The sequence below is a fragment of the Hippopotamus amphibius genome, chromosome 3, assembly GCF_030028045.1.
Source record: "Hippopotamus amphibius kiboko isolate mHipAmp2 chromosome 3, mHipAmp2.hap2, whole genome shotgun sequence".
Taxonomy (NCBI): Eukaryota; Metazoa; Chordata; class Mammalia; order Artiodactyla; family Hippopotamidae; genus Hippopotamus; species Hippopotamus amphibius.
Window position 1 is genome coordinate 91,747,405 of NC_080188.1, and position 12,818 is coordinate 91,760,222.

The window sequence follows — 12,818 nt, forward strand, 5'->3', positions numbered from 1 at the left end:
AACTAATAATCCCTGCCTTGGCATTGCTGTCGTACATTTGTGGATAAGCGTTCTCAGGTCAAAGGAAATGAGTTAAAGTTGTCATCGCCGAGGTCTTATTTCAATCTCCTCTTCAATGTTAGTTTTTACAGAAAATTATACATAATTTATATGTGTATGAATGTATATAATTTCTCACTATATACACTCAGATATACATACGTGTGTGTGTATGAGAGAGAGAGAGAGAGAGAGAGAGAGAGATAAACAATTCTATATGGCTTCTACTTTAGTTGTTTTCAGAGAAAGTCTAATTATTCAAAGGATTTAAAAAGAGACATCAGGTAAGTAAACTTCACATGCCTATTTTCCAGATCTGTCACAAAACTATCACACCAAATTTTTTCCTTGCTTTTTCACATTTAGATCCAAATAGTTAGCTACAACACTGCTGATCCTGTAGGAAGCAGAGAGAAGCACTCTTTTGTAAAATGAATTTGCTTTAACTTTAATATTCATTTTGTGCCACATTTCTGATATCTGTGTTTTAGCTCAAATGTCTCATCCACAATGTTTTATACAAATATACACATCATATGGATTCAAGGGTGAATTCAATCAAACATTTAGAGAAGAGTTAACATTTATCCTTCTCAAAATCTTCCAAAATATTGCAGAGAAGGAACACTCCCAAGCCCATTCTATGAGGCCACCATCACCCTCATACCAAAACCAGGCAAAGATGCCACAAAAAAAGAAAATTACAGACCAATATCACTGATGATTATACATGCAAAAATCCTCAACAAAATACCAGCTAACAGAATCCAACAGCATATTAAAAAAAATCATACACCATGATCAAGTGGGGTTTATCCCTGGGATGCAAGGATTCTTCAATATATGCAAATCAATCAATGTGATACATCATATCAACAAATTGAAGGATAAAAACCATATGATCATCTCAGTAGATGCAGAAGAAGCTTTTGACAATATTCAACATCCATTTATGATAAAAGCTCTCCAGAAAATGGGCATAGAAGGAAATTACCTCAACATCATAAAAGCCATATATGACAATGGGGCAGGGAGGGTGGGGGGGACTCGAGGGGGGGGCGTCAAGGAAGGGAGGGAATATGGGGATATGTGTATAAAAACAGTTGATTGAACCTGGTGTACCCCCAAAAAAAATAAAATAAAATAATAATAAGAACAGGAACGAGACAAAGGTGTCCACTCTCACCATTATTATTCAACATAGTTTTGGAAGTTTTAGCCACAGCAATCAGAGAAGAAAAAGAAATAAAAGGAGTCCAAATTTGAAAAGAAGAAGTAAAATTGTCACTCTTTGCAGATGACATGACATTATATATAGAAAACTCTAAAGACTCTACCAGAAAACTGCTAGCACAAATCAGTGAATTTAGTAAAGTAGCAGGATACAAAATGAATGCAAATAAATCTCTTGCATTCCTATACACTAACAACGGAAGAGCAGAAAGAGAAATTAAGGAAAGTCTCCCATTCACCATTGCAACAAAAATAATAAAATACCTAGGAATAAACCTGCCTAAGGAGGCAAAAGATCTGTATGCAGAAAACTTTAAAACACTGATGAAAGAAATCAAAGACGACACAGACAGTTGGAGGGACATACCATGTTCCTGGATTGGAAGAATCAACATAGTGAAAATGACTGTACTACCCAAAGCAATTTACAGATTCAATGCAATCCCAATCAAATTGCCAATGGCATTTTTCACAGAACTAGAGCAAGAAATCTTACGATTTGTATGGAAACGCAAAAGACCCCGAATAGCCAAAGCAATCTTGAGAAGGAAACATGGAGTTGGTGGAATCAGGCTTCCTGACTTCAAACTATACTACAAGGCCATAGTGATCAAGACAGTATGGTACTGGCACAAAAACAGAAAGGGAGATCAATGGAATAGAATAGAGAACTCAGAAGTAAACCCAAACACATATGGGCACCTTATCTTTGACAAAGGAGGCATGAATATACAATGGAAAAAACACAGCCTCTTCAATAAGGGGTGCTGGAAAATTGGACAGCAACATTTAAAAGAATGAAATTAGAACACTTCCTAACACCATACACAAAAATAAACTCCAAATGGATTAAAGACCTAAATGTAAGGCTGGACACTATAAAACTCCTAGAGGAAAACATAGGCAGAACACTCTATGACATCCATCAAAGCAACATCCTTTTGGACCCACCTCCTAGAATCATGGAAATAAAATCAAGAATAAACAAATGGGACCTCATGACACTTAAAAGCTTTTGCACAGCAAAAGAAACCATAAACAAGACTAAAAGGCAACCCTCAGAATGGGAAAAAAATACTTGCCTATGAAACAACGGACAAAGGATTAACCTCCAAAATATACAAGCAGCTCATGCAGCTTAATGCCAAAAAAGCAAATAACCCTATCCACAAATGGGCAGAAGACCTAAATAGACATTTCTCCAAAGAAAACATACAGATGGCCAACAAACACATGAAAAGATGCTCAACATCACTAATCATTAGAGAAATGCAAGTCAAAGCCACAATGAGGTATCACCTCACACCGATCAGAATGGCCATCATCACAAATTTGGAAACAACAAATGTTGGAGAGGGTGTGTAGAAAGGGGAACTCTCCCGCACTGTTGGTGGGAATGTAATTTGGTACAGCCACTATGGAAAACAGTTTGGAGGTTCTGTATAAAACTGCAAATAGAACTACCATATGATCCAGTAATCCCACTCCTGGGCATATCCCCAAAGAAAACCATAATCTGAAAAGAAACATGTACTATAATGTTTATTGCAGCACTATTTACAATAGCCAGGACATGGAAGCAACCTAAATGCCCATCAACAAATGAATGGATAAAGAAGATGTGGCATATATATACAATGGAATATTACTCAGCTATAAAAAGGAATGAAATGGATCTATATGTAATGAGGTGGATAGACATAGAGCCTGTCATACAGAGTGAAGTAAGGCAGAAAGAGAAAGACAAATATTGTATGCTAAGTCATATATATGGAATCTAAAAATAGTACTGATGAACTCAGTGACAAGACAAGAACAAGGACGCAGATGCAGAGAATGGACTGGAGAACTCAAGGTTTGTGGGGGCAGAGGTGAAGTGGAATCTGAGACGAAGTGAGAGAGTAGCATAGACATATATATATATACTACCAACTGTAAAATAGCTAATGGGAAATTTCTATATAACAAAGGGAGTTAAACTCGAGGATGGATGATGCCTTAGAGGACTGGGATGGGGAGGGTGGGAGGGAGTGGAGGGAAGGAGGGGATACAGGGATATGTGTATAAAAACAGATAACTGGGAGAAAAGATGGCAGCGAAGTAGAGAGACATGGAGTGCATCCCTCTCCACAGATGCATTGGGAATGCACGGAAGGACGTAGTCATTCCCACAGAGAACCAGCTGAACACCAGCAGATGGCCTCGGACACCAGAAAGGGCTGCGGGGAGCCCGACATAGCCAGTAGGGAGGCATCTATGAGGGCTCAAAGAGGGTGAAGCGGAGAAGCTGTGGCAGATGGGAGGGAGTGAGAAACATACGGAGGGTCCGCAGCGCGGCTCAGCGTTCCCAGACCGAGACATCGATCCACGGCTGAACGGAGGGTCCAGGAACGGGAGCGTGGGAACCGGAGAGCTGGTTCAGGGTGAGAAACATTGTTGCCGGTAGGGTGACGGACCGAGAGGACAGGTGGGAGGAGGTCCGCGGAGAGGAGTACCCATCCCTGAGAGCTGCCCGGCCATGATGGCAGCTGGAGGCTGCAGGCTCATGGGCAGGGGGAGGAGCCGCGCACGTAGCCTCTCTCTCTCTTTCGGAGCCTCTGCAACAGGCAGTGGAGAGACGCCCTGTGGGCCACCTAAGGTTCTCAGGGATAACAAGCACCCTCAGGCACTCGGGCGGGGCTAGATTAAAACCCCTTGCAAAGCCAGCAGCAGGGAGGCTGCCAAGAGAAAAAAAAAAAAAAAAAAAAAAAAACAACAGCATCAAAAAGAAAAAAACCCAGAGAGAGGCCCAACTCTAAGACTTTCTGTTTAAGCCTAAGCCACCAGTATCCCTCTGCAACAGGCACCTCCAAGCCTGACTGAAACAACAGTGCACCACTGCTCACTCACTCCCAGGAGAAGGAGCCACTATTGTACCCTCTCCCTCCCCACACACCAATGCTTACAGATGAACAATAAAGGAACCTCTGCTGGTCACAGAATAATGCAAAAAAAAAAAAAAAAACCGAAGGCAAGGAGAAGGACACTTACAGCTGAGACGTTAAGGAAACAGAAATAGTAGTATCAATACCTATTGAACTGGTCCATTCTGGGATCAGTTCTGGATTTTTTTTTTTTCTTTTTCTCTCTCTCTCTCTCTTTTTTTTTTTTTTTTTTTTTGATTTATTAAATACGATCTTAGCCCTAAGGGATCTACAAGTTTTATAACATAATTTTTTAATGATATTTTTATTCTTTTTTTTTTTTTTTTGCCTTTTTATATACTTCTATATCTAGCTAAGTTTTTGGTAGTATGGACAAAATATCTCTCATACTTTCCATTCATCCCTATCTTTTATACATTTCTATTCCTTTCTTTTTATTTGCATATTTCCAACCACATTACGCTCTTCTGTTCCCCTTTCTTCCAGCCATTTTAAGTTTATTTTATCTTAACATACTTATAAGCAACACTATCCGTCTGCTCAGACTCCTTGCTCTATTCTCCAGATGACACACTGCCTTGGTATTTAATATTAGGCTTTTGTCTTTATCTTAGTTCTTAGAACAGTTGTCTAATTACATTCTGAGAATCTCCATTCTCTCTGGTGGTACTCCAGCTCTTTTCTATATTTGATCCTAGCTTACAAAATCTCCATGGATTGATGTTTTTATGTGTAGGGTGTTATTTGTTGTTTGTTTGCTTTTGCTTTTGTCTCTGATTTGTTCTGTTTCAGTTGTCAATTTCTGCTGGGTTTCTCTTTGAATATCTCATAGCACAATGGGGTTCTGTCAGGTCTTTCTAGAGCCTTATGTCCTAACAGATTCAGTAATTGTGTGTCTTATACATATATGTGTTTCCTAGACTTAATATTCATTTAATCCAATACTTGGACATTAGTCTGAGGCTTGGACAGTCTTCTATAAACACCTCTATCACCAGGACAAGCAACCCCAAAAGTTTGGACAACCATGAGGAAACAAAGAAACACCATGCAGGCAAAGGAGCAGGAAAAAAACTCACAAGACCAAATAAATGAGGAGGAAATAGGAAAGATGCCTGAAAAAGAATTTAGAGTCATGATAGTAAAAATCATACAAAATCTCGATAACAAAATGGAGAAAGTACAAGAAACAGTTCATAAGAACTCAGAAAAAACAAACAGCAATGGATAACAAAATAACTGAAATTAAAAATACTCTAGATGCTATAAGCAGCAGAATGACTGAGGCAGAAGAACGAATAAGTAAGTTGGAAGATAGAATGGGGGAAATAACTGCCACAGAGCAGGAAAAAGAAAAAAGAATAAAAAGAATAGAAGACAGTCTCAGAGACCTCAGTGATAACCTTAAACGTAGCAACATTTGAATTATAGGCATCCCAGAAGAAGAAGAAAACAAGAAAGGGTCTGATAAAATATTTGAAGAGGTTATAGTGGAAAACTTCCCCAACATGGGAAAGGAAATCATTAACCAAGTCCAAGGAGCACAGAGAGTCCCATACAGAATAAACCCAAGGAGAAATACACCAAGACACATATTAATCAAACTAATGACAATTAAACACAAAGAAAAAATATTAAAAGCAGCAAGGGAAAAGCAACAAACAACATATAAGGGAAAACCCATAAGGATAACAGCTGACCTTTCTACAGAAACTCTGCAGGCCAGAAGGGAATGGCAGGATATACTGAATGTCCTGAAAGAGAGAAACCTACAGCCAAGAATACTCTACCCAGCAAGAATCTCATTCAGATTTGAGGGAGACATCAAAAGCTTTCCAGACAAGCAAAAGTTAAGAGAATTCAGCACCACCAAACCAGCCTTACAACAAGTGCTAAAGGAACTTCTCTAAGTAGGAAACACAAGAAAAGGAAAACACCTACAAATACAATCCCAAAACAATTAAGAAAATGGTCATTGGAACACACATGTCAATAATCACTTTCAATATAAATGGATTAAATGCTCCAACCAAAAGACACAGACTGGCTGAATGGATACAAAAACAAGACCTTTCTGTATGCTGCCTACAAGTAACCCACTTCAGACCAAGGGATACATATAGACTGAAAGTAAAGGGATGGAAAAAGAGATTCCATGCAAATGGAAGTCAAAAGAAAGCTGGAGTAGCAATACTCATATCAGACACATTAGACTTGAAAGTAAAGACTATTACAAGAGACAAGGAAGGACACTACATAATGATCAAGGGATCCATTCAAGAAGAACATATCACAATGGTAAATATCTATGCCCCCAATATAGGAGCACCTCAATACATAAGGCAAATGCTAACAGCTATAAAAGGGGACATCGACAGTAACACAATTATAGTGGGAGACTTGAACACCCCACTTACATCAATGGACAGATCATCCAAACAGAAAATAAATAAACACACACAAGCTTTAAATGACACATTAGACCATCTCGACTTCATTGATATTTATAGGACATTCCATCCAAAAACGATAGAATACACTTTCTTCTCAAGTGCACATGGAACATTTTCCAGAATAGATCACATCTTGGGTCACAAATCAAACCTCAGCAAATTCTAGAAAATTGAAATCATATCAAAAATCTTCTCAGACCACAAAGCCATGAGACTAGATATCAATTACAGGAAAACAACTGCAAAAAATACAAACACATGGAGGCAAAACAATTCACTCTTAAACAACCAAGGAATCACTAAGGAAATCAAAGAGGAAATCAAAAAATATCTAGAAACAAATGACAACAAAAGCACAACAACCCAAAACCTATTGGAGGCAGCAAAAGCAGTGCTAAGAGGGAAGTTTATAGCAATACAGTCCTACCTTAAGAAACAAGAAAATGATTGAATAAACAACCTAACCTTACACCTAAAACAACTAGAGAAAGAAGAACAAAGAAACCCCAAAGTGAGCAGAAGGAAAGAAATCATAAAGATCAGAGCACAAATAAATGAAAAAGAAAAGAAGGAAGCCATAGCAAAAATAAATAAAACTAAAAGCTGGTTCTTTGAGAAGATTAACAAAATTGATAAACCATTAGCCAGACTCATCAAGAAAAAAAGGGAGAAGATGCAAATCAACAGAATTAGAAATGAAAAAGGAGAAGTAACAACGGACACCTCAGAAATATAAAACATCATGAGAGACTACTACAAGCAACTATATGCCAATCAATTGGATAACCTGGAAGAAATGGATACATTCTTAGAAAAATACAACCTTCCAAGACTGAACCAGGAAGAAATAGAAACCATGAACAGACCAATCACAAATACGGAAATTGAGGCAGCGATTAAAAATCTCCCAGAACACAAAATCCCAGGACCAGATGGGTTCACGGGCAAATTCTATCAAACATTTTGAGAAGAGTTAACACCTATCCTTCTCAAACTCTTCCAAAATATTGCAGAAGATGGAGCACTGCCAAGCTCATTCTACGAGGCCACCATCACCCTGATACCAAAACCAGGCAAAGATGTCACAAAAAAAGAAAATTACAGACCAATATCATTGATGAATATAGATGCAAAAATCCTCAACAAAATACTAGCTAACAGACTGCAACAGCACATTAAAAAAATCATACACCATGATCAAGTGGGGTTTACCCCTGGGATGCAAGGATTCTTCAATATATGCAAATCAATCAACGTGATACATCATATCAACAAATTGAAGGAAAAAAATCATATGATCATTTCAATAGATGCAGAAAAATCTTTGGAAAAAGTTCAACATCCATTTATGATAAAAGCTCTCCACAAAATGGGCATAGAAGGAAATTACCTCAACATAATAAAAGCCATATATGAAAAACCAAAAGCCAACATCGTTCTCAATGGGGAAAAACTGGAAGAATTCCCTCTAAGAACAGGAACAAGACAAGGGTGTCCACTCTCACCACTATTATTCAACATAGTTTTGGAAGTTTTAGCCACAGCAATCAGAGAAGAAAAAGAAATAAAAGGAATCCAAATTGGAAAAGAAGAAGTAAAATTGTCACTCTTTGCAGATGACATGATATTATATATAGAAAACCCTAAAGACTCTACCAGAAAACTGCTAGCACTAATTGATGAGTTAAGTCAAGTAGCAGGATACAAAATTAATGCACAGAAATCTCTTGCATTCCTATACACTAACAACGGAAGAGCAGAAAGAGAAATTAAGGAAAGTCTCCCATTCACCATTGCAACCAAAAGAATAAAATACCTAGGAATAAACCTGCCTAAGGAGGCAAAAGATCTGTATGCAGAAAACTTTAAGACATTGATGAAAGAAATCAAAGATGACACAAACAGATGGAGGGACATACCATGTTCCTGGATTGGAAGAATCAACATTGTGAAAATGTCTGTAGTACCCAAAGCAATTTACAGATTCAATGCAATCCCGATCAAATTACCAATGGCATTTCTCACAGAAGTAGAGCAAGAAATCTTATGATTTGTATGGAAACGCAAAAGACCCCGAATACACAAAGCAATCTTGAGAAGGAAACATGGAGTTGGTGGAATCAGGCTTCCTGACTTCAAACTATACTACAAGGCCATAGTGATCAAGACAGTATGGTACTGGCACAAAAATAGAAAGGACAATCAATGGAATAGAATAGAGAACTCAGAAGTAAACCCAAACACATATGGGCACCTTATCTTTGACAAAGGAGGCACGAGTATACAATGGAAAAAAGACAGCCTCTTCAATAAGTGGTGCTGGAAAATTGGACAGCAACATTTAAAAGAATGAAATTAGAACACTTCCTAACACCATACACAAAAATAAACTCCAAATGGATTAAAGACCTAAATGTAAGGCCAGACACTATCAAACTCCTAGAGGAAAACATAGGCAGAACACTCTATGACATCCATCAAAGCAACATCCTTTTGGACCCACCTCCTAGAATCATGGAAATAAAATCAAGAATAAACAAATGGGACCTCATGAAACTGAAAACCTTTTGCACAGCAAAAGAAACCATAAACAAGACTAAAAGCAACCCTCAGAATGGGAAAAATAAATACTTGCCTATGAAACAACGGACAAAGGATTAACCTCCAAAATATACAAGCAGCTCATGAAGCTTCATACCAAAAAAGCAAATAACCCAATCCACAAATGGGCAGAAGACCTAAATAGACATTTCTCCAAAGAAGACATACAGATGGCTAACAAATACATGAAAAGATGCTCAACATCACTCATCATCAGAGAAATGCAAGTCAAAGCCACAATGAGGTATCACCTCTCACCGATCAGAATGGCCATCATCACAAAATCTGGAAACAACAAATGTTGGAGAGGGTGTGGAGAAAAAGGAACTCTCCTGCACTGTTGGTGGGACTGTAAGTTGGTACAGCCACTATGGAAAACAATTTGGAGGTTCCTTAAAAACTACAAATAGGACTACCATATGATCCAGTAATCCCACTCCTGGGCATATACCCAAAGAAAACCATAATCCCAAAAGAAACTTGTACCATAATATTTATTGCAGCACTATTTACAATAGCCAGGACATGGAATCAACCGAAATGCCCATCAACAAATGAATGGATACAGAAGATGTGGCATACATATACAATGGAATATTACTCAGCTATAAAAAAAGGATGAGATGGAGCTATATGTAATGAGGTGGATAGAATTACAATCTGTCATACAGAGTGAAGTAAGTCAGAAAGAGAAGGACAAATATTGTATGCTAACTCACATATACGGAATCTAAAAATGGTACTGATGAACTCAGTGACAAGAATAAGGATGCAGATACAGAGAATGGACTGGAGAACTCGAGGTATGGTAGGGGGCGGGGGGTGAAGGGGAAACTGAGAGGAAGCGAGAGAGTAGCACAGACATATATATACTACCAACTGTAAAATAGTCAGTGGGAAATTGTTGTATAACAAAGGGAGTCCAACTCGAGGATGGAAGATGCCTTAGAGGACTGGAGCAGGGAGGGTGGGGGGGACTCCAGGGGGGGGAGTCGAGGAAGGGAGGGAATACGGGGATATGTGTATAAAAACAGATGATTGAACCTGGTGTACCCCCAAAAAATAAAAATAAAAAATTCAAATCCTACATGATATAAGTCCTATGATTCAAATATAGGTCAGGGTCCCTGGAAACAAGACAATTGATGCTGCATTGACATGCTCTTGAGACAGGACTGTCAGACTGGCCAGAGAGGAAGGGACTTGCCTTGACCCAGGTCACAGAGAAGACCCAGAAGCTGTAATTCCAGTGAATCCCGAGAGGGGTTTCAGGTTATGTCCTCAGAAACCCTTTTAGATACACTTTGCCATTTGCCTAAAGGTTTGATGAATGTATGTCATTAATCTTAGGGAATGTATCTGTCAAAAAGAGGGGGTAAAAGGTCTGGAAACCACGAAGGAAAGTGGGAGACAGAGTGTAAAAACAAAAATACTTCCTGGGGGGGACAGCGTGAGAGCTGCCCCCAAACAAACAAAAAAACAGATAACTGAACTTGTGTACCCCCAAAAAATTAATACATAAATAAATAAAAAGAAAAAGAAAAAAAAAAGAAAAAAGAAAAGAAAAAAAAAAACAAAGGGAGTTCAACTCAAGGATGGATTATGCCTTAGAGGACTAGGACAGGGAGGGTGGGGGGGAGTCAATGGAGGAATGGAATACAGGAATATGTGTATAAATACAGATGATTGAACTTGGTGTACCTCAAATAAATAGATAAATAAATAAATAAATAAATAAATAAATAAATAAAATATACAAATCATAAAATTGAATGACTTGTTTTATCAGAAGCAAATATTTATATTTTTATATGTTTATTTACATACACACCTTAATCACCTTAATCAAAGTGGATTTATTCAGTATTCATATTATCTGATTATAAAACAGAACAAAATTGCATGTACAATTTAAAGTGTTTTTACACTTAAACTTACAGCTTAACAAAATAGTAATGTAGCCTATAAGTAAAATATTTTTAATTTAAAAATAGTTTCATTTGTTTTAAAATCTCATAAGCACGTTGAGTTACATTATTTCATTTATTTAAAATAAGAGCACATTAGATTGCTTTATCCTACAGAGTGTCTGAAGAGATGCTCACCTATCTTATCTCACTCATAATTCCTTTTCCTTCTTCTCATTCAAGGATATGACTTTAAGTTTTAAATTGTCATTTCCATAAATCAATCAACACTGGCTACTGGTAAGCTCGAAATAGAAGTTGAAAAGAAAGCATCTAAGCCAGGGAATTAATATCTAGTTTGTGCATATCTTGTGGCCATGCTAACCTTATACTGGGTGTCAAGACAGGGTTGCATTCTGAGGTCTACTAATATCTTATCTTATTTTGGTTGTCTGGTGAATGCCTGCACTTGTGTGGGGACAAAGAAGTAAGACCTATGGTATTACATATTTTGATGTACACCTATTTATGTGGTGATATACACAGCCACAGCAAGAGAAAATCAATTATAATTTCTTATTATCTTTCACAGAAGCACAGTCCCTAATGTGAAGAAGCAATACCCATTTTGTCAGATATTCTTTTATTTTCTGAATGCTGTATCAAAATTTTACAGAAAATAAATATTTCTGTGAAAGGTAAGGTACATGTAAATAAATAAAGGTACATAAAAAAATAAGATGAAGAATAAATTGGAGTCAACATTTACAAAGTGTATAATTTACTCCAACTTCCCATTGGATTATTTATAGACAGTTTTGTTTCACTGTGTTAGCCATTGCCTGCCAAAATGGGAGATATTCTAAATTAAGGAGCGGGTGGAGTTATAATGCTGTGTTTACTTTTGGTATGTAACCTCTAGTGCCTTTATTTTAATTACATGCAAGTAATCAACACACAATATACTATTTCCTCCTATATATAAAACCTGCATAAAGCAACAGACGATATTGTAGTTTTAATATTGTTCTTCGAACACGTCTCATCTATGTATAGATTTCATTATATTTCCAAATATATTAACAAAATTACCGCATAAAACTGTAAAGGATTTTTTAAAATACTTGCCTGAAATCCAAGGAGCTTTTCACTAGCCTTAATGTGCCTCTGAAATTCACATTCTATGGGTTGTATCACTTTGATTCCATCTTCATAAAAAACATAGAACATGTTCCCAATTCCCAGACCTTAGGAATAAAAATACATTCAAAAGTTCAGAATAAAATTATCAGAAACACTTACAACCAAAACTCAATGCCCCGCATATTGCTGGTGGGAGATCAGTTTATAAAGTCATGTGATGTTAATAAAGCAAACCATATGAGACCTTTACCGTATGCCTAAGTGACTGCAATATTATGCAGACATTCTGCTTCATCTCTCTGATGTGCAAGTCAGTGATTTCTTTAATATAATTCAGCATGTTTCATATATTTTAAAATAATTATAAATGGGAATCATAAACTCTTTGATACATAGATTATGTCTGCTACCATCCCTACATATTTTAGGTGTTGATTAAGACATAAAAGTAATTTTTGAAGAATCATATTTATCCTATTTCTTATTAGAGTTCCCTAGGGAAAATAAAATGGCAGTTT

At 37.2% G+C, this 12,818-nt stretch overlaps 1 protein-coding gene across 3 annotated transcripts in view; it reads right to left on the reverse strand.

Annotated features, from left to right (window-relative positions):
* Positions 1-12,818, reverse strand: part of FSTL5 (follistatin like 5) — an 803,737-nt gene that overhangs the window by 100,150 nt on the left and 690,769 nt on the right. For all 3 annotated transcript variants that reach the window (XM_057727977.1, XM_057727979.1, XM_057727978.1), the window contains one exon: positions 12,286-12,404. In XM_057727977.1, the coding sequence (XP_057583960.1) occupies positions 12,286-12,404 (119 nt within the window). The remainder of the gene's footprint in view (positions 1-12,285; positions 12,405-12,818) is intronic.